We start from the raw sequence: 18,737 nt of genomic DNA, 5'->3' as shown, positions 1-18,737 counted from the left end.
TCCTGTGTATGTATAGTATTAGTCTGCTCTGCACAGCATCAACCGTTTTTATTTCTATCAAACATGTATGTTTTTGCACGTAACAAAACAAAACAAAACAGCGATATGATGAAGAAATTGTGTTTGTATGTGTGTGCGTCAGAGAAAGTGTAACAGCCAGTGGTTGTTGTACTTTTACTGCTGCACTGTTTTCATTCTCTTCAATTATTTAACCTAATACTCAAGGTGCTGGTTTGGAATAGATGTATATGTGTGTGTTCGTGCGTGCGTACACTTGCTAGAGAAGGAGAAGATATTACTCCTATGTGGAAATCCTCAAACCTGTGAAATAAGATTGTTTTCAGGTTTACAGACTGATGCTGGTGTAGGTTGAGGATTATTTGTTCATAGATGCAAAATACCAGAATCATCTGTCTTCATCCAGCTTGTTTTTGGTAGAATAAAGTGGCAAACGTACTAGCTATTGAGACCAGTGGGCAAAAAGGTCTGTTGGTTTGTCAGCTCTTCCTCTCCGTGGCTGGCTGTGTGTGTGTGTGTGTGTGTGAGTGAGGAGGTTAATCCAAACAGGCAGGTGAACACAGTGCCCGTTACACCTGGACGGCACTTTGCCTTCAGGCCGAGGGTGGGATGACTGAGATGAGATGGAGAATGCGAGATTGCCTTTCTTCCCTTCTCCTTCCTTATTCAGCCGTCCTCCTTTTTCCTGCTTTTTTCTCTTTCACTCAGAGCAACACAGTTAGAAAGACAGAGAGAAGGAGACACAGACTGGCACTTGAGTGTATTTTCCACTCTATGAACATGGCAGTAAATAAGGCCTTAGGTTAATGTGTAAATGGATGGTGCCACCATAACTCTGACCTTATCCTCAGAAATGCTTAAACCATCTGAAACCAGTTCAAAATCCCAACCAAAGACATTTATTCACTTAACTAGAGTTCTAAGTTAAAAACAAAGGATAGTATGAAAAGACAAAAGAGATATTTTAGCATAAATATATTGTAAATGCACCATGGAACGGTTGGTGTGCTGACTGAGTAAAGAATTATAATCACCGCTCAGCACTCAGTGTTATTACACCTGGATTTAAACTGGGCATCTTACATTTCTAATTTCATTACTCCGGGCTGGCGTTGAGCTTGTCCTCATGGGTTCAAATTTGTTAGAAACCAACAAAAATAGACGGTGCCAAGTGTTTCCTGCGTGAGATTTCCATTTACTGTACAGAAAAGAAATGTTGCCAGCAAGAATTTCTGCGCCAGCTGGCTGCAAAAAATGCTTGACCGGCAATCCGTACACCAGCATAGACCCGAGAGGAAGAGAGAGGGGGAGGACGGAGAGGGGGGCATCACAAAGATGGATTGAGATGTAAAGATGTGTAAAACGTAGACAGGAAGAGGGAGGAAATTAGGAAAGTGGATAAGAAGGATAGATCAAGCCGGAGACCTGGAGACAAGTGCCAGGAGGAGGAAGGAAAGCAGGAGAGATGGATGGACGGCACAGACAAATTGAGCTGAAAACAGCAGATGCAATGTAGTGAAATGGAAACACTGATGTATGTCGATGTGACAAGAGAGAAATGGGTGAAGAAAAGGAGGATGGAAAAGATGGAAGTGGTAGATTGGCTCAAAGAGAGGAGTTAGGGATGAAGTAAGGAGAGAGAGGAAATGGGGACACCATGGGGGAGATATTATTGCACTGATCACATATTGTCTTCTTACTCATAGCCAATTGGCAACAATGTCCTATAAGCCATTTATCTGGAGTCTTAACCATAGGAGGTGAGATTGTAACCAAAAAGAGGATTAAATGGAATTCAGAGATCGGCATTTAATCTGGAATGTATCGAACTGTATTTTAGGTTGTTTTTTTTGACAAGACGACTGCTGGGTTTTCTTGTTAAAAGTGAAACTTGGATGGAAATCTCTTGGATGGGAGTTACAGATGAGGCAGAGGAAGGGGAGGGGAGGGATTTATGGAAAGAGAGTCAAAGAGAAAAGGCTTAACACGCGCGCACACACACACACACACACACACACACACACACACACACACACACACACACACACACACACACAAGGATTCTGCAAACATTTTGTGCATTCCTCGTGAGTCACGCTTCTCAGCTGCAGATCTACAAATCTGCAGTCTCTGCTGTCTCTCCGCTCTTCTGTGATGAAATCAGTCAGCTGACCTGATCAGTAGACAAATATGTTTGTGTGTTCAGTCGAACCGTTATCTCACCCAGCGACTGATGAGAAGATGGGGATTACAGTAACATCTCTAAAACTAGGTCCAATGGGGCAAAACACAAGATTGATCCGGTTATTAGAAAAGTTGTAAACAGGCCAACAGTTTAGCCAGATCATCCAAAGCGCCGTGTTTGTTTGGAGGTGAAGGCAGAAGTGACCGTGAAATTATCGTGATAAGCCACCACTGCACAGGGAAACTGTGAGCATGCGCAGTTGGTATAGTAGCTCAAGGTTACAGTGAAGCATGTTAACTGTGATGAATGTCATTTTGAACATGCCAGACATTTTGTGTTAGATTGTTGTCTTTTGTTGTATGCTTCAAATAATTTTATGTAATCTGAGGGTTTGCTTAGACCTCTATGATTGTGTTTCTGATTATTCTTTGTGAACTGTGTTCCCAGTTCTAAGCAATTATCTTGATGGGTACGATGTTCTCATTACAGATAAAAAAAGATGGCCAAAACTACACAAATAACACCCACATGAAGTGGTAATAAACCTTAATTTTCCAGCTTCTCTGAATTGGGGCCACAGATTGAAACTGCATCCTGCTTGTTCACCTTCCCCACAATCTTAAGTACGGATGTTTTTGTGTCCAGCAGAAAAAGGCACAGTGATCATTTTTGAACCCATCCTTTAGCTGACTGATTGCTCAGACATAGCTGATTTAAGAGACAGCAGCCTGTGGGAGTTTTTCTTTAAATGCTTGCTGTTGTACAGTCAGCAACGGAGGGACTGAAGCTGGACTGCGCACATCTGAGTGTGAATGTGTTTGACTGTGCGAATATGATGCAGGGCAGTCCTACAAAAGACGGCGCGCAGGCTCAGCAAAAATTTCAAAAAGATCTCTTTTCTGCCCGCCTGTGATACACGATACAGCGTTTCTTAAAGAACAGTGACAATCATCTCCCTGCCTCCCTCTGCCTGACGTGCCTTCCTCCCTCTGTTGCTTACAGTCTGCACCTCTTTCCATCCTCTGCTCATCAACCCATGACTCATTATTCCTTTCTTGTGTGTATCTGTGTGTGTGTGTGCTCGTGTCAGCATACTGTACAAGTGTGTCCAAACTCATGTGCATGTGTGCGACGCTCACAGCCTCCATCGTTTCGCTTAGTTTTTTAGTTCTTAACTTTAAAAAAAAGCCTCCAAAAGGAGTTTATTATCACAGCTATTATCTCTGCATTCAAGTGTGTGTGTGTTGGGTGGATTTTGTGTGTGTTTTTTTCACACATGAATGCTCATCAGTAACAGATGGTCCTCAAACCTGTGTGTTTATTTAGTCAGGATGGAGGGATAGGTGAGAAAGAGAGAGGGATGGAGAGGAAGAGGGAATGAAGTCAATACAGGGAATGGTAGCGGGGGAGAAAAAAGGCAGATGGACGGAGAGAGGAGAGGGAGTAGCGAGGAATAGACTAGGAAGAGTAAAAGAGATCCGTGGAGAGAATTTAACCAAGAGAGAGAGAGAGAAAGAGAGAGAGAGGGAGAGAAAAAAGTAGGAGACTTCTACTCTCGGGAGCCTTGTAAACCTTAACTTTAATGCAGAGAGGGAGAGGGGGAGAAGTAGCTCTCTTTTCCCTCTGCTGTTCTTTTATAAAGGCACAGTGTTCGTTTTATGGTGGAAAGACATAGAGAGATTTGAAACTGAAAGGAAAGAGAGAGTCATTCTTCCCTCTTTTCCTACAAGGCTGTGATTTTGTGAGTTTTCTCTCTCTCCCTCTCTCACTTTCTCCACTTTCCCTCTCTGTAAGAGTGCGTGTGTGTGTGGAGGCCTGTGGTAGCCATGTCCCTCCTTATAAGGAGAGGGTTTGGGAAGAGTTAGTGAGGAATGAACAGAATTACAGTGCAGGCACTCCCCTTTTCCTGCTGCTGATTTTTTTTTCCCACCCTGCCCATCTAAACTCTATCTATATAGCAGTCTATCTGTCAGTCATTCTGTCTGGTTCAAAGAGCTTGACCCTTGTGACGTGTCTATGTTGAATAAATGTGACTGCTGCAATGTTCCTCCTCTCCTCTCCTCTCCTCTCCTCTCCTCTCCTCTCCTCTCCTCTCCTCTCCTCTCCTCTCCTCTCCTCTCCTCTCCTCTGACTCTTAAAACCCACCACTGACCCTGATGTTGAATCTCTGAAAAGTGACTGATTAAGGTCAGCATTTTACTTTCCCCTTCTCTCTCCCCTCTTGGCCATTTTTAATTCATTCTTCCTCCTCTCATTTAATCTCTCGCCGCCTCCTCTCATTCATTCATATCCATTCTTGTCTTCCCTCTTATCTTGTCATACATATATACAACATGATACTATTTTCCTCCATCAGCTTACGCCCTTTCTTTTGGAAAATGATGGATTTTCTTGTGTTTTTTTCCACTCATTCCTCCTCTTCGTTATGTTCTTCATCCTCCACCTTCAGAGAAGAGAAGTGAGTGTGTTAATCTGCCTGTTGTCTGATGCCTGAGTGGGCGACGCTTTTAAACTGCTCGCGGTCATCACACACACACACAAACAGCATGACCACTGACTCCAACACGATGTCTGCGTGTGGGCATTATGGTGCGCTCGATGTGCATGTGTGTGTGTGTGTGCGCTTGCGTGTGTGTCTGTGTGTGTGCATGTGTCTCTGTCACAGTGTGTGTCTGTTTGCGAAGGGGAAGCGTGACTCACCGTGCGAGTGCAGAATAAGCGAGGGATGAGATGGAGGAGTAATAACAGAGAGATGGTTAATATTGAACGACAGATGAGCAGTGGCCTGAGGGGGGGGTGACGAGCCTGTGAAAAAATTGTCACCATATTTACAAGTGAATTTTTTCTTCACTTCTCTTCTTCCTCTAAATATGGACAGGAATTATGTAGACTGCTCAGTAGACAACAAAGGATCATTAATTTGTTTTTCAATAGATTTTATTTCTTCCTGAAACCTAAATTCAGTCATGTTCCATGTCCAGCACATTGACCCACAGCTACAAAACCATTTCAGCCCTTCTAGTGAGGTGACCCTATGCAGGAAAGTCATGATCACGCTATGTTAAGTCCCACATTTCAAGCATCCATGCTGCTGAAAACTGGATCTAATCGCAATCATGAAACTTTGCATAAGGTAGCGATATTATGAGGTGACTCCCAGTCAAGTGAGGTAAAGGGGGTCACAAGCAGAAAAGATTGGGAACCACTGCTGTAATGGACTGAGTGCAGGCCATGATGGTTACTCTGAGATTCCTCTAATATTTCTCCAACCTTTTTAGGTTCCACCAGCTCTGTGATCATGAAGCAAACCAAAAGTGTGTTGCTTAAAAGTTCAAGTTGTGGGAAAAAAAGAGAAATAATAGTGTTCTCTTTCGACCATATGGATTATTTGATGCCTCTGGGTACTTAGACAAGTGTAGCCACCAGCCCGCATCACATTCAGACAATATACAAAATACAGATGGATGCTGATGAAGGTTGTTATTAACAGCTTGTTGGAGGAACTCATTGCTTCAGTTTGTGTTAATTGATATCACAACCACTAGTAGCCACTAACGTTTTCAAGGCAGCAGCTTGAGGGCCTTAAAACTCTGGTTTTTGAGTAACCTGGTTACTTAAATGCATGTAAAATACAGTCACGGTGGTTTGTGCAGATATTATTCACAAACATTGTGACATTTCAGGAGTTGTTGGACTGTCTCATGTTCATACACTACACAGACATGGCATTTCAGTCCGCTGAGCTCCAGTGTGTGAAAATAAATGCATTCTGTCGTCGTATTCATGAATTTGCTTGTCACTAGCATCATGTACAGTACATACATAGTCTGTAGGGCTGGGTAGCAGTACTTGATGCCATGAAGGTATTGACTGAAATAGCCCAGTGCCAAGTAGTGTTGATTTCAGTCAAATTATACCCGCATTTGACCCTTTTTGTACACAGATCTAAAAAAAAAAAGACTATTTGTATGTTTTTGTTCACAGCCAATCACTGTAGCTACAACCCTTACAGCCTGTGGCGGTGAAGTCGAGCGCAGGCTAAGTGACATGGTTGGCAGTTAAGCATGATGAGATGCCACTGAAAACATTCAAAAGTAGGGCTACGCTACACGCCTGTGGCATCTGACACAGATAAATGCATAAAATGGGAAAGAAAAACTGTGAATAAGAGTAACACAATGAAGCACCTCACCAAGCATGGAGAGAAGACATCGACAGAAGTACTCTGTTGGTCTTGTCACAGGATTTCTAAATGTAAATATTAGAACTGGTCAATCAAATTCAGAAGTTTTGGTTTGCCGAAGATGACTAAGATCAAGATAATATCCCGTCTCGCACTTGTTAACGTCAGCTTGATGAGTTTATCCACCCTTCCCTCAGTCAGCTGAAGGGGAGATTTGTCATCATGAATTGTCTTCTTGTTTGTCATATTTGTACACAGTTTACATGTGTTTCTCTGTCTTGCTATTTTATCTTTCAAATGTGACAATGAATTAGAAACTGCAGTGTAAATAATATAGAATATTATATAAATACAGCGATTAGTATTTAGGAAATTGCATTTCACTACACGTTTTGATTGACATGTTGTTCCATGACTTGTTTGTGTGTGCACTGTGTGACTGACAGTGACTGTGTCCAGACTGTGTACGGTCCATGTGAGAATGCTCGTGTCTTTGCGTCTCTGTCTCTGTTTTGAGTGGTTGCTGCCCCTCTCGGCCCCCCGGGTCAGGAAGTGTTTGGCAGGGTCAGAGGTGAAGGAGCCTAAGACGACTCAGCAGAAACTGAGAGGAAAATCATCTCTTGCATTCTGACCCTCTCTCTCTCTCTCTCTCTCTCTCTCTCTCTCTCTCTTTCCTCCTCCTCCTTTTCATCCCTCCATCTGTTTCTGCCAGACACAATTAACATTCTGTTTTCTCCAACTTTTCTTGCCTTCTCCTTATCTCCCTCCCTGTTTTTGTTTCTCTCTGCTTGCTTCCTTTTTATATGTCACTCCCTCTTTTCCTTCCCTCCCTCTTGTGGTCTGGCATTTCTCTGCTCTACATTCCAGCTGTGTGTGAGTTGGGGGGGGGTGGGAGCCCTTGTGTGTGTGTGTGTGTGTCTGTGTGTGTGTGTTTGTGATTCTGAATTTTTTATATGTTGTGCTTTGAAGTTGTACGTATGATTTGCGTTTCTGTGAGCGTGACTATCTTGGCTTTGTGTGTGTGTGTGTGTGTGTGTGTGTGTAATTTCTGCAGCTCTGACATACTTTTGGATGCTTGATGTGAATATGTGTGTGACTGTGTGTGTATGTGTGTGTTTTCCTAACCGATTACAGCATATAATGACGGATGTAGGCATGCATTTCTTTAATGCCTGAGTAGCACACGAAATACTCTATATCCTATGCATGTTACTGTAATGAGCATGGCTGTGTGTGTGTGTGTGTGTGTGTGTCTCTCTCTGTCTACACTTTTGACACACACAGCTGCGTTTTTTCTGTTAATCTTCTGTTGATCGACTTTTACGCGCTAATCAAAACAATTGACATTTTGCACAAGCTCTTGCATATTTTCAGCGTATTAGTAGGTCAGTGTTTGCATGTCTAAGGGAGGAATCCTAGTTGCCAAGTGTGTGTGTGTGTATGTGAGGAGCTATTGTGTGAGTAAGCAGACCAACGCACTCACACAAACGCACCTGGTGCAACAAAGAGGAAAGAAGAGGATTAAATGTAAAGATACTTTTTAATCATGTTTTTCATTTCAATATTCTGTACATTTCTCTCAATAGAACTGGACAAGACAGCAGGAAACACGGTTCTCTCTCATCAAAATGACGAAGAGCTATCATAAAAGACAGTCGCTTTGATATTATCTAATTACCTTTCATCCTGTTCTATTTACATGTCTCTGCGCGAGCATGCAGTATGTTTGTGATTTCTATCTGCCGCGTTTCCTTTTTCTCTTCACTTTTTGCTTCCTTAATATCTAAGAATTGTTTTTCTTTGCCTCCCCGCTCATCTGTCACTTCCCTTTTTCCTTTAATCTTGTTCCTTCCATCATCAATGTTGATCAGCAATAGCTGCAGGGGAGCAATAGCATCTCTGCTTTGTAACTTCTCAACTTTCTTTGTCTTGTCTCATTTTCTTTTTTAAGCTCCCATTTACTTCTGCTCTCATTCATGCACTGTCTCTCTCAGCACTTTGCTATATTATTTTTATCTCTGGAAATACTCCATGACTCATGCAGTGATGACCTGGCCATTGTTCAGGTTGTGTGTGACGCATTTTTTAAAATTCTGGGGACATCATAGTGACAACACACGCATGCACACACACACGGTTTCTTTTATCTGACTCAGGGGGACTCGTGTCACGTTGTCCTCAGCCATGATGGTGCTGATACTAACCTGCCAACAGCTTTTCTAACACACCCACTCACTCAAGATGACATACACATGCTGTATGCTGTCTCAGCCAGCCAGTCACTCACACACGTTGCTTAATGTCTTGTTTTTTAAATAAATCATTCATCGAATTTAAACAAATGCATTGATCACAGTAGTCAAGTGACCTCTTAGGGCTTTACAGATTCACACCAGAAAACGTTTTTTTACTTCCTGATAACAATACTGATGCCTCAACTCATTGATTATAATGATACTACACTGGTGCTCACTTTTCCCAAATTTTAGATCTGTTTATCTCATTGGGTTGATTGTATTTGAATACATTTTATATAAGATAACATGAGGCCATCCATCCATCCATCCATCCATCCCTTTTCAACTTGCTTAGTCTTATCAGCTCTGCAGTGAAAACAGCCTGTTTGTGCAGCAGACCAAATGTCCTTTTGCCCTGTAACCTCAGCTCTTCCTGGTGATAACCAAGTGCTCCCAGGTCACCTGGGAGATATAATCCGCGCAGCATGTTCTAGGTCCGCCCTGGGTTGCTCTCCCAGAAAATGGCATCCTGGTATCTATGGTTACAAAGCCAGCATTACTGCAGCAGATGCCCCCAAGCAACGCCCTGTTTCACAATACCTTTTTACCACAAACCAGTCGACACACATAATTGAACTGAGGGTCTTTATGGACCAGATACCTCGGTTGTTGGGTGGTTTCCTGCAGTGGCTGGTTTGTAACCTACACTAGTTTCACACGGGCTGTAAAATTGGAAAGCCTAAAATCTCCGCTTCTGGTACAATAAATGTCAAGTAGATAGTACTGATTAACAATCATGTCAGATCTCTCCAAATGTTTTATAGTCCTGTTGTGCAATGGACTGGTAAAAATCCTAATTTGTACTCCATTAATCTCTTCAGCACTGTCACCATGACATCCACACACTCTCTTCCATTTATAACTCTAAACTGAACTCCTTTCTCTCCCTCCAGCATCTTCAGTGCACCATCCAGGCTTTACAAGATGAAGTCCGAATCCAGCGAGATCTCAATCAGCTCTTCCAGTCTGATTACTCAGAGTCTGGTCTCCTCGGAGGCCAGGTCATCCCCCCTCAGGAAATGACAGAGGAGAACTTCCTGCGTCTCCAGGGCGAATATGAGCGACAGGTGAAGGAGCTCTTTCTCCTGAGGAAGACTGTGGAAGAAATGGAGCTGAGGATAGACACACAGAAACACACGCTAACCGCCAGGTGAAGATAAACTTTAAATTTGCATAATTACCTGGGCCTCTTGTTGCCATTTTCAGCTGCCATCATGTGTAACATCTGTCCTTTTCAACAGGGATGAGTCCATAAAGAAGTTACTGGAGATGCTGCAGAGTAAAGGCCTGTCGTCACGGGCAACCGAGGAGGATCATGAACGAACAAGGCGACTGGCCGATGCCGAGATGACCATCCACCAGCTGGAGGGCCTGCTGGAGCAAAAAGACAAGGAGATGCTTCAGCTCAGAGAGGTGTGTGTGTATGGGACTGACGAGGAAGAAACAAAGTGCATTCAAGCATTCCCATGTGTGTGGGTGTGTGCCTTTGTGTACGGCCAGATGTGAGTGTGTGCAAATCAAACCATGTCATATCCAAGGCAAGTCCTTTGGCTGCTTCCACCATTTGGCTCGTAATTCAGTTTTAATACAAGACAGAAACAAGAACTCACGCTCAAATACACAGGAAAGCACACTTTATCCCATCTTTTCTACTCTCTCATGATCGCTGTGTCTCAAAGTTTCTCGCTCAGCTGTTCATGTACTCTCTGTTCATCAATGTGTTTTTTTGTTGTGTACAACAGCTCCACCTTGTGGTAAAATACTGCTAATGAACAACAAATGATCAAATGTGGACGTTCAACTTTTCAGTAACAAAATGTTTTTTTTAGTTAAAAAAATACCTCTGATGGACATCCTGGACACCTGAATTTCCAGAAACAATAACTCATTCAATACTAAGTTCATTTTTCAAATATAAAAAACAAGTATATTTTGATCGTAATACACTAATGTGTTTGTCAGTGTGTAGAGACGGTTTAACATTATATGGGTGATAGTTTTATTTATTTTAAACCAGGCTGACAACTGTTTCAGTGACTTAAAAAAACAAAAACAAAACAACTGATCTCAGACCAGCCTTTTATGAGCAGCTCCAAGTGCACAGCGGGACACATCTGTCAGGGAGTAATACACATAAACACACACATGAGAGCAAGTGATAGAGTGTTAGATGTATCATAGGCAGCAAATGACTGAGACAAAGGCTCAGGAAGAAAACTTATTTAAAAAAACTTACGCAGGAGATACAGTCTCTTCAGACTATTATTCTAACACATCTTTGGGCCCATGTTGCTTCACATTGCATCAGTGTGCTGGACAGAGTTTCTGTTTTTTGACAGTATTTGACAGCAGGCATTACTAATTGCGAAGCAGAAAACACCTCAGGAAAACCAGAATAAGATTATGCAACATCTGGAATATAGTTTCAGTCCATGCTTAAGTGAAAATTACAGTAGTCTGTTGAGCAATTGTCTTACAGACTTCCTGCTGTACTGCTGACACTTGTTTTTGGGACACTAATTAACAGAGCAGTTCGTGTAACTTCCTGCAGCTAAAAAGAGAGCAACATTTTCAGAATTCTTCAAGAATGTCTCTAAAGGGGATGGAGCTCAGGCACAGCAGTGAAAAGTGAGATTTCTCTGTGGAGGAAAATAATCTAAGCTACTGAAATCTAATCACATGACTTTAATTGAATTAAAGTTTAATTAATCAAACTGTAGATGGATGGATGGATAGATAGAACAAAAAAATGCTCAGCAGTAGTACAACACAGGGACTAATCTAGTAAACATACATGCGACATATATAGTTAGTTAGACGTCATTATACCTTTAACTCTCTCGAGGAAGTGATAACCAACCAAGAAACCTTTTTTTTCAGGGAATGTCTAGTATGTGTGTGTCTGTGTGAACATTCATGGTATTCATACTAGCGCCTTAAGCCACGGCACCCTACTGTCCCTTTCACATATGTGTGTTTTTGTGCTTCCTGGCTCATGCATTAGCCGTCTTTGTTAGCCTTTAAGTGTGTTTCCTCCAAAGAAAAGCAGTGATGCATACACTGCTCCGTCCTCCCCTCTGCTTTCATTCCCTCCCTCTCCCTCTCTTTCTTCCCGTCCTTTCTGTCTCTTTTTGTGCCTTTACATCTACTGCCACACTCCCCCTTCTTGCTCTCCCCCTTTTGCTCTCACGTCATTCGACTCGAGAGTTGTGATGTGGTCACAACAGCCAGACAGATGCAGATTTCGTTGCATGTAGCTCATTTTGAGTTTTGAATTTTGACCTTGGAGATTTTTTTTTTTGAGAATTTGGGAAGTTTTAGGAAAAGAAACCAAATGTAGATCTACCAAATGACTGCATGATTTTCAGCATGCTGCTGTAGGAGATTGAAACTGGCATCCTGTAGTTTGATTTTCAAGCATTTGAAGCCATAAGACTGGATTTCTTCATTTGAATTGATTTGTTTGATTTGATTTGGACTTTTTCATTTGAACCTAAAGGCTTCAAAGCTGGGACTTCATTAATTGAATTAGCATCATTTCAGGCTGTCAGATTTGATCGTTCCTTCACATTTGAGGCTGAGTCGGTGTCCGCTCAGTCAGTGGCGTTCCTCACGGTCTGAAGAATGTGGGATGGACGGATCGACCCAAGGAGGCTAAAAGCCAGCGCCTCTGCCAGAGGGAAACATTTCATTCCCATGTCCCCCTCCATCCCCATCTCTCCCTCTTTTCCTGTTTCTCCCTCCATCCCAGTTCCTCCCCCTTTCCATGTGTCTCCCGCCTTCCATCCCATACCTCATTTCTCCCCCTCGCGCAATCACCCACTATGTTCCTCTCCCTCCTTCCCCGCACCTTCCCCACCTTCCCATCGCCACTCCATCCATCCCGTTGTCCTCCCTGCCTCCTCTCCTCCCCACTATCCCTCTTTTGTCGTCGCCTCTGCCGTCCATCCTTCCCTCCAGCGCTCGCCATCCTTCCCTGCGCCTGCTCCGCGGCCTACACCCACCATTCAGCCCTCTCGCCATCCCCCTCCGCCAGTCGTTGTCGCCTCCTGTCCTGGCCCGCGACCTTCTATACCCTCGCTCCACTCCTCTCGCCAACCCTCTGTGTCTCTTTCTTTGCCGTCTGCTGACCATCGTGGTGTCTGTGTCTCTCAGGAGCTGCACAGGAGGTACGAAGCAGCTCCAGAGTCAACCAAGACCAAGGCCTTGCAGACAGTCATCGAAATGAAGGTAAACACAATTAGTGTTCATTATTTCATGTTAATGTGTCACTTTATTCTATATGATGAATGTAGAGAAGTTTGTCTCAGAAATAAAGAACTTAATGCAAAGAGAATACACAATAAGTCTTTTATTGTGTCTGAATATCTGTGCCAATGCAGCACATTGTACAATTTTATTTCATCAAATATTATTTGCTAAATTCCATATTTTGATCTTCATTATATAAAAACATGCTAGACTCAAAAGTAGAGAATAAGAGTTCCTAACTGTACCAAAACAATTACCAAAGCCCAATTACCAAACTACCAATAGAATTCAAATTGCTCCCTCTGGTGGAGGTACTTCTGCAGGTTCTTCTCCACATTTTCAAACCTGCAATATCAACAGTATGAGGAGGAAATGTTAATACTGGCAGCCTGTATTACTGCAGACATGTTCACATCAGTACAGTTATTGTTCATTTGAGCCACTTCATGTTGCTCATATTTACTCTGCATCTCTTAAGTCAGCCTGTGTGGATATTGCTAAAACCGAAGATCAAGGATGTAAATCCTGAGAGTAACTCAGTCTGTCTGCCCTTAATGTCATTTATGTTCTATTCCGCAACTCCTCAGTCTCGTTGATGTTACCATTTCTTACTGACTTTTCTTTGATTGAATTTCCAGCTCTGCTCATCTGACAGAAACCAAAGGAATATATTTCCTTTTTTAAAAAATGATATTTAAGGTCCAGGTACAGTAAAAATCAGGCCTGGTCTTTCCTCTTAACATGAGCGTGTTGATGTCCTGCCAGGATGCCAAGATCAGCTCACTGGAGCGCGGCTTGAGAGAGCTGGAGGAGGAGGTGAACATGCTCAAGTCCAATGGGGCTCTGAGCAGCGAGGAGAGGGAGGAGGAGATCAAACAGATGGAGGTCTACAGATCCCACTCCAAGTTCATGAAGAACAAGGTGACAGATTCACACACACACACACACACACACACACACACACACACACACACACACACACACACCTTATATGCTTGTCGATAGCAGGATTTTGCTTGCTGGAAAATAACTTGATTTCTTTATACTTGATGGATACAACTTAAGTGTCAAGAACAAGAGGGGCTACTGTGGGAGACACAACAAAACAAATATGGATTTTATTTTTTGTCTGTTTTTGCTTGTTATAGTTGAGTTGTGTTTGTTTTTGTCTGTTCTGGTTTTTGTATCTCATCTTCACGTTGAAGGAATTAATTTACACCTCTTTTTTTACAGTATGTTTTGTTTGTCTTTGATGTCGTCATTGTTTGTATGCGTTCTTAGATGTTCATAGCAATAAATTAAATGCCTTTCGTCCTTGTTTTGGAAATACAAACACTGAAGACGAGGGACAGTTGTGTTTCAGTAACTGAATCAACCACAAACCTCCATGTGTTTTGTGAGTTAAGAGAAACTATAATATTATACAGGTTTTGGCCTGTTTATAAGTGCATAAGGAAACCACAGAAACAGTCGAGAGGAGTTTACTCTAATTAAAACTACAGTGTCTCCTAGATGTTGAGTTTGACCAAGTATTACATTATTTTATGTCACTTTCGATTGAGTTATGTATTTAATTACTAGAAAATGATGATACTCTTGAACAAATTTTTCTCAATCTGACAGTTGTGACCCTTTGGCCCTGGAAACCTAAGGAAAAGTGTAAAGGCAGGCATATATCAATTAAAAACGTGTATGCTGTATAAGAACCTAGAGTGTGTTTTGGGTTCAAGTGTCAATTGGCTCATGTTAATGCTCATAGAAACATTAGAACTGTACTACTCACTGACACACACACTCATACTAGTATATGACGGTTGTAGTGATGCAGGATAGGAATGTACAGTAGGTGGTTTTCACATAGTATTTCAGCATGTGAGGTGCTTGGATGTGCCGCATGTGGTCAGAGCCTTCAGCGGCTGTGGCGGCTGATTTGTCGTGGTCATGGTGACGCCCTCCTCTCCTGCTAGGTTGAACAGCTGAAGGAAGAGCTAACTCACAGCCAATCAGAGAAGGAGGAGCTAAGGCAACGAGCCAGTGAGCTTCAGCGGGAGGTGTCTGCAGTAAGAGACACACCTCTGTGCTCTCGCTTTCCTTCGTAGTTTCTTTCTTGATCTTGCCCTCTTTCTGTCTCCCAGACCAAAGGCTGCTGCTACAGTAGATTCCCAGTAGATTCCCAGTAGAATCCCAGTAGTGTGACTGTGTTCAGACAGCAGTAAGCAACTATAACTCTCAAGTGCTGTTCACGCTAAACAGCTGACACTAAATGCTATTTTATTTTATAAAGTAGCAGAGCAACATCTTGTGTTTGGAGTATCATATTTTCAATCAAATATGCCATATTAGCTCACAGTGACTGACAGTCTGTCTCAGTACAGCAGACCTGAGAGGAAATCATTTTAAACTGAATGTAGTAAAAAGGCAACAGAGATTAACACTTTTCACAACGTCGGATTGGATCATGTGCTTTAAATCTATGGAGTTACTGCAGTGTCATAAAAAAAGAATGAATCTGTAAAAGAGTGAGAAAATAAATGTGGACACATGAAGAGAAATAAATAAAAGAATATATCAGAATTAAGAATTTTCTTATTCCTCTCCTGTAGTCTTTTCTCTATTGTGTTTGCTTTTCTCTCTAGCTTTTGCTATTCCTTGCAGAGGCTAGCTGCCAATAAGCTGGCTTTTGACAGGCCTTCGTCATGGCCGAGTAGTCCATTTTTGCACACACGAGCCCTTCTTTAATGGGGGCTTTATAGTGCAGACAACAGGAAGTAAAAGAAAAAGCAACAGGGAACAGAATAAGGAAAAAGGATATGAGAAAAATGAATAAATTATATGAAAAGTAACAAAGTATATACAGAAAATATAGTAATTTATATATATATATGTAGTTTATATTTACAAGTCTGTCTATTATCAATGGCTCATGACAGTAATAGTTGTTTCAAGCAGTCTGAACTGAACAATTACAGACTTCAAGCTGAGAATCCAGCTGTGCTGTGCTACAGCATACTAATCTAACCTGCTTCTCTTTCCTCCTGCATGAGGTTTCTCTTCAACTAGTGGCTTGGATGAGTGTGGTGAGGTTTCTAAAGTGTATGACTTGTATGGTTTGGGTCCATTCTTTTTACGTGTCATGTTAAATTCACTCCTACACACCTCACGGAGATGACAACTTAAACTGTGTCGCTTATGGGAATCAAACATTTTCATGTTTTTTGATTTCATTTTATTTTAATCATTTTGAAATGAAAGAATTGACCCCGACCTCTCTTATTCAGCACAAATAAATAGTTGGAAAGTACTATAGTAGTTGTGTAATACTGCCCTTACTTTGCTGAGATGTGTATCTAACTGTTATTTGGTTTCCAGGAGAGAAATTAGAAACAATGCAAATTTTTGCTATTACCAAAAAACCTAAATGTGTCTAGATTGTACTTGATAGACATGCACACTGTGTATTCTCCCAAGTATTACTACCGTAAATCAAGTGCTCAGAAGGAGCGTTCACCTATATCAGCCTGTAGTGGACATTAATACATTTTAATATAAGTAAGCATGTAATCCTTTCTAGAACGCACTCTAACTTGACCTTTCTTCTTTTTGCTCCCCCTTTCTCTTCATGTCATGTGTGTGTTACTCAGATGGAACAGGCAAAGCAGGACCTGAGTCGTAAAGACAGCGAGCTGTTGGCTTTCAGGACCAAACTGGAGACTCTCAGCAATCAGTTTTCTGACAGTAAACAACACGTGGACGTACTCAAGGAGTCACTCACTGCCAAGGAACAGAGAGCCGCTATACTACAGACTGAGGTACAGTCACTCTTCTTCTAGTACATGCTACTGTTTCCAATGGAAATGCTATTATTTATGAGTAGAAAATTGATCTTTTGTCGGTAAATAATCATTTTAATTAATCGTGCGTGTACAGGTGGATGCACTACGTTTGCGTCTAGAGGAAAAGGAGTCTCTCCTCTCTAAGAAGAGTCAACAGATATCAGAGTTGACAGAGGAGAAAAGTACTCAGCATGGAGAGATAACAGACCTCAAAGACATGCTGGATGTTAAGGAACGGAAAGTGAACGTACTGCAGAAGAAGGTGAGAAAACACAGCAAATACTTCTTTGACTTCCAAACCAAGCTGGAAGGAAGTGTATTGAATTAAAATGCATTCAGCACACAGCGATTCACCCTTTAATCTGCATGTTCCATGAATATAACGTTGCCATGTAATAACACAACCACTAGATGGGGGTGTAAGACAGTGTGTAGTTTGGGAGCTGAACCAGACAGACACGCAGACAGACGACGAAGAGATAGACAGATGGATACACAGACAGGCAGGTATACAAGCAGCCAGAGTAACAGGTGCTTTCTGCATATTTTTGTCAATTTTCCATACTTGTTTTACTCTGCGTATGTCTCTATGGTAATGCTGTCAGTTAGATGGATGGGCAGGAGTGACCCCGTCTTTGCTGTCTGGCACACACACACACACACACACACACACAAACATAGACACACACATGGGATCAGGTAATTGCCAAGACAGTAACGTCTGACAAATTAAACGTAAAAGCGACAAAAAAAATCCAGTATACAGTCGAATTCTCCCATTGCCAGCTTTACCAAACCTCTTCCCTTTTTCTCCTTGTTCTTCCAATTGTCATTTGTAGACAAAATGGAGAATGCGAGCAGATAATTGATAGAGACAATCAAGCAGACAGACATAAATCAGGACAGCGAGGGGGAGGAGAGAGACAGAGTGTGTTTGAAATCAGATGCATACTAATGAGTTCCTCCTGTTCAATAAATGATGACCTCTGCCGTCTTCAAATAGAATACAGTCCAGTGTCTGAGAGGGAGACAGAGATGCTGCTGACTCCTCGTTTATCTAATCTGCACTTATGATTTCCTCGTTTCTTGTCTTTTTGCATGCAGAAAAACTAAAAATACCTTCTCTCTGTTTCCGCTTTGTCCCCCTCCTCCTCCTCCTCCTCCTCCTCCTCCTCTTCCATCTCCCTTCTCATGTTTTTACCTGTCACTATATGTTAGTAGTGAAGGAAATTACCATGAGTGCATAGAATTAATTGTGAGGGTCTTCGTCTGATCTCCCATCATCCTCGTCTCTTTGTTGTTAAATGTAATTTTCTGTTTTATGTGAGGAACGTCATGACATAGATGAAGAGAAGCGCCAGCCGGTTATTGTTTTGTTAACATATTCCAGTTCGTTATCACAGACGATTTTGGGACTAAAATAGGATAAGACAAGCATTGAGTGTGTGTGTGGAGGGGGTGGTTATAAATACTGTGTGTGTGTGTGTGTGTGTGTGTGTGTGTGTGTGTGTGTGTGTGTGTGTGTGTGTGTGTGTGTGTGTGTGCACGCACCAGACATGCAGCACTTGTCAGTTTCAGGAAGTGCAGACGGGATCAAAGAGTCTCACTGCCTCTCAGTGTCAAGTGTGTGTGTTCGTGTGTGTGTGTGGACGAGGTGTCAGTCAAGCTGTCAGGGGAACAGTTGATTAATGAGGCGCTGGAAATGTTTTACTGTATTAACGCACACACCCACAATCTCAGTGGTACTGTAAATGTGTGCGTCTCACCTGCAGTGGAGTCAAAGGTTACATACCAATCTGACTTTTTTTTTTTTTTTCATGACAGCCTGTCAATCGCTTGATTTCCTTTCTCTCTGGCAAAGTGAAGGAATGAGAGACAGCAAGAGATGGAGACTGAAATTTTGTAATTTTACCTACAAAGTTCAGGCTTAACACCACATCACACTAGCTTTCCCTTTCTCTCTTTTTTCC

General features: G+C 42.1%; 2 protein-coding genes across 5 annotated transcripts in view; one reads left to right on the top strand and one right to left on the bottom strand.

The window, feature by feature from the left end:
- LOC139221582 (ELKS/Rab6-interacting/CAST family member 1-like) overlaps positions 1-18,737 on the top strand; it is a 112,958-nt gene that overhangs the window by 16,309 nt on the left and 77,912 nt on the right. For 2 of the 4 annotated variants that reach the window (XR_011585890.1, XM_070853493.1), the window contains exons 5-11: positions 9,577-9,833; positions 9,925-10,096; positions 12,839-12,913; positions 13,700-13,855; positions 14,902-14,994; positions 16,576-16,743; positions 16,862-17,029. Coding sequence is in view for 2 of the 4 variants with exons in the window: in XM_070853493.1 (XP_070709594.1) it covers positions 9,577-9,833; positions 9,925-10,096; positions 12,839-12,913; positions 13,700-13,855; positions 14,902-14,994; positions 16,576-16,743; positions 16,862-17,029 (1,089 nt within the window). In the remaining 2 variants the exon portion in view is untranslated. The remainder of the gene's footprint in view (positions 1-9,576; positions 9,834-9,924; positions 10,097-12,838; positions 12,914-13,699; positions 13,856-14,901; positions 14,995-16,575; positions 16,744-16,861; positions 17,030-18,737) is intronic. The other 2 variants (XR_011585891.1, XM_070853494.1) reach the window with 1 other exon arrangement.
- Positions 1-18,737, bottom strand: part of LOC139221584 (proline-rich protein 5-like) — a 255,194-nt gene that overhangs the window by 183,666 nt on the left and 52,791 nt on the right. The window lies entirely within an intron of this gene.

This window comes from Pempheris klunzingeri, chromosome 22 (assembly GCF_042242105.1).
Source record: "Pempheris klunzingeri isolate RE-2024b chromosome 22, fPemKlu1.hap1, whole genome shotgun sequence".
Taxonomy (NCBI): domain Eukaryota; kingdom Metazoa; phylum Chordata; class Actinopteri; order Acropomatiformes; family Pempheridae; genus Pempheris; species Pempheris klunzingeri.
The sequence above is the reverse complement of the archived record's forward strand: the minus strand, read 5'-3'. Positions and strand labels throughout refer to the sequence as shown.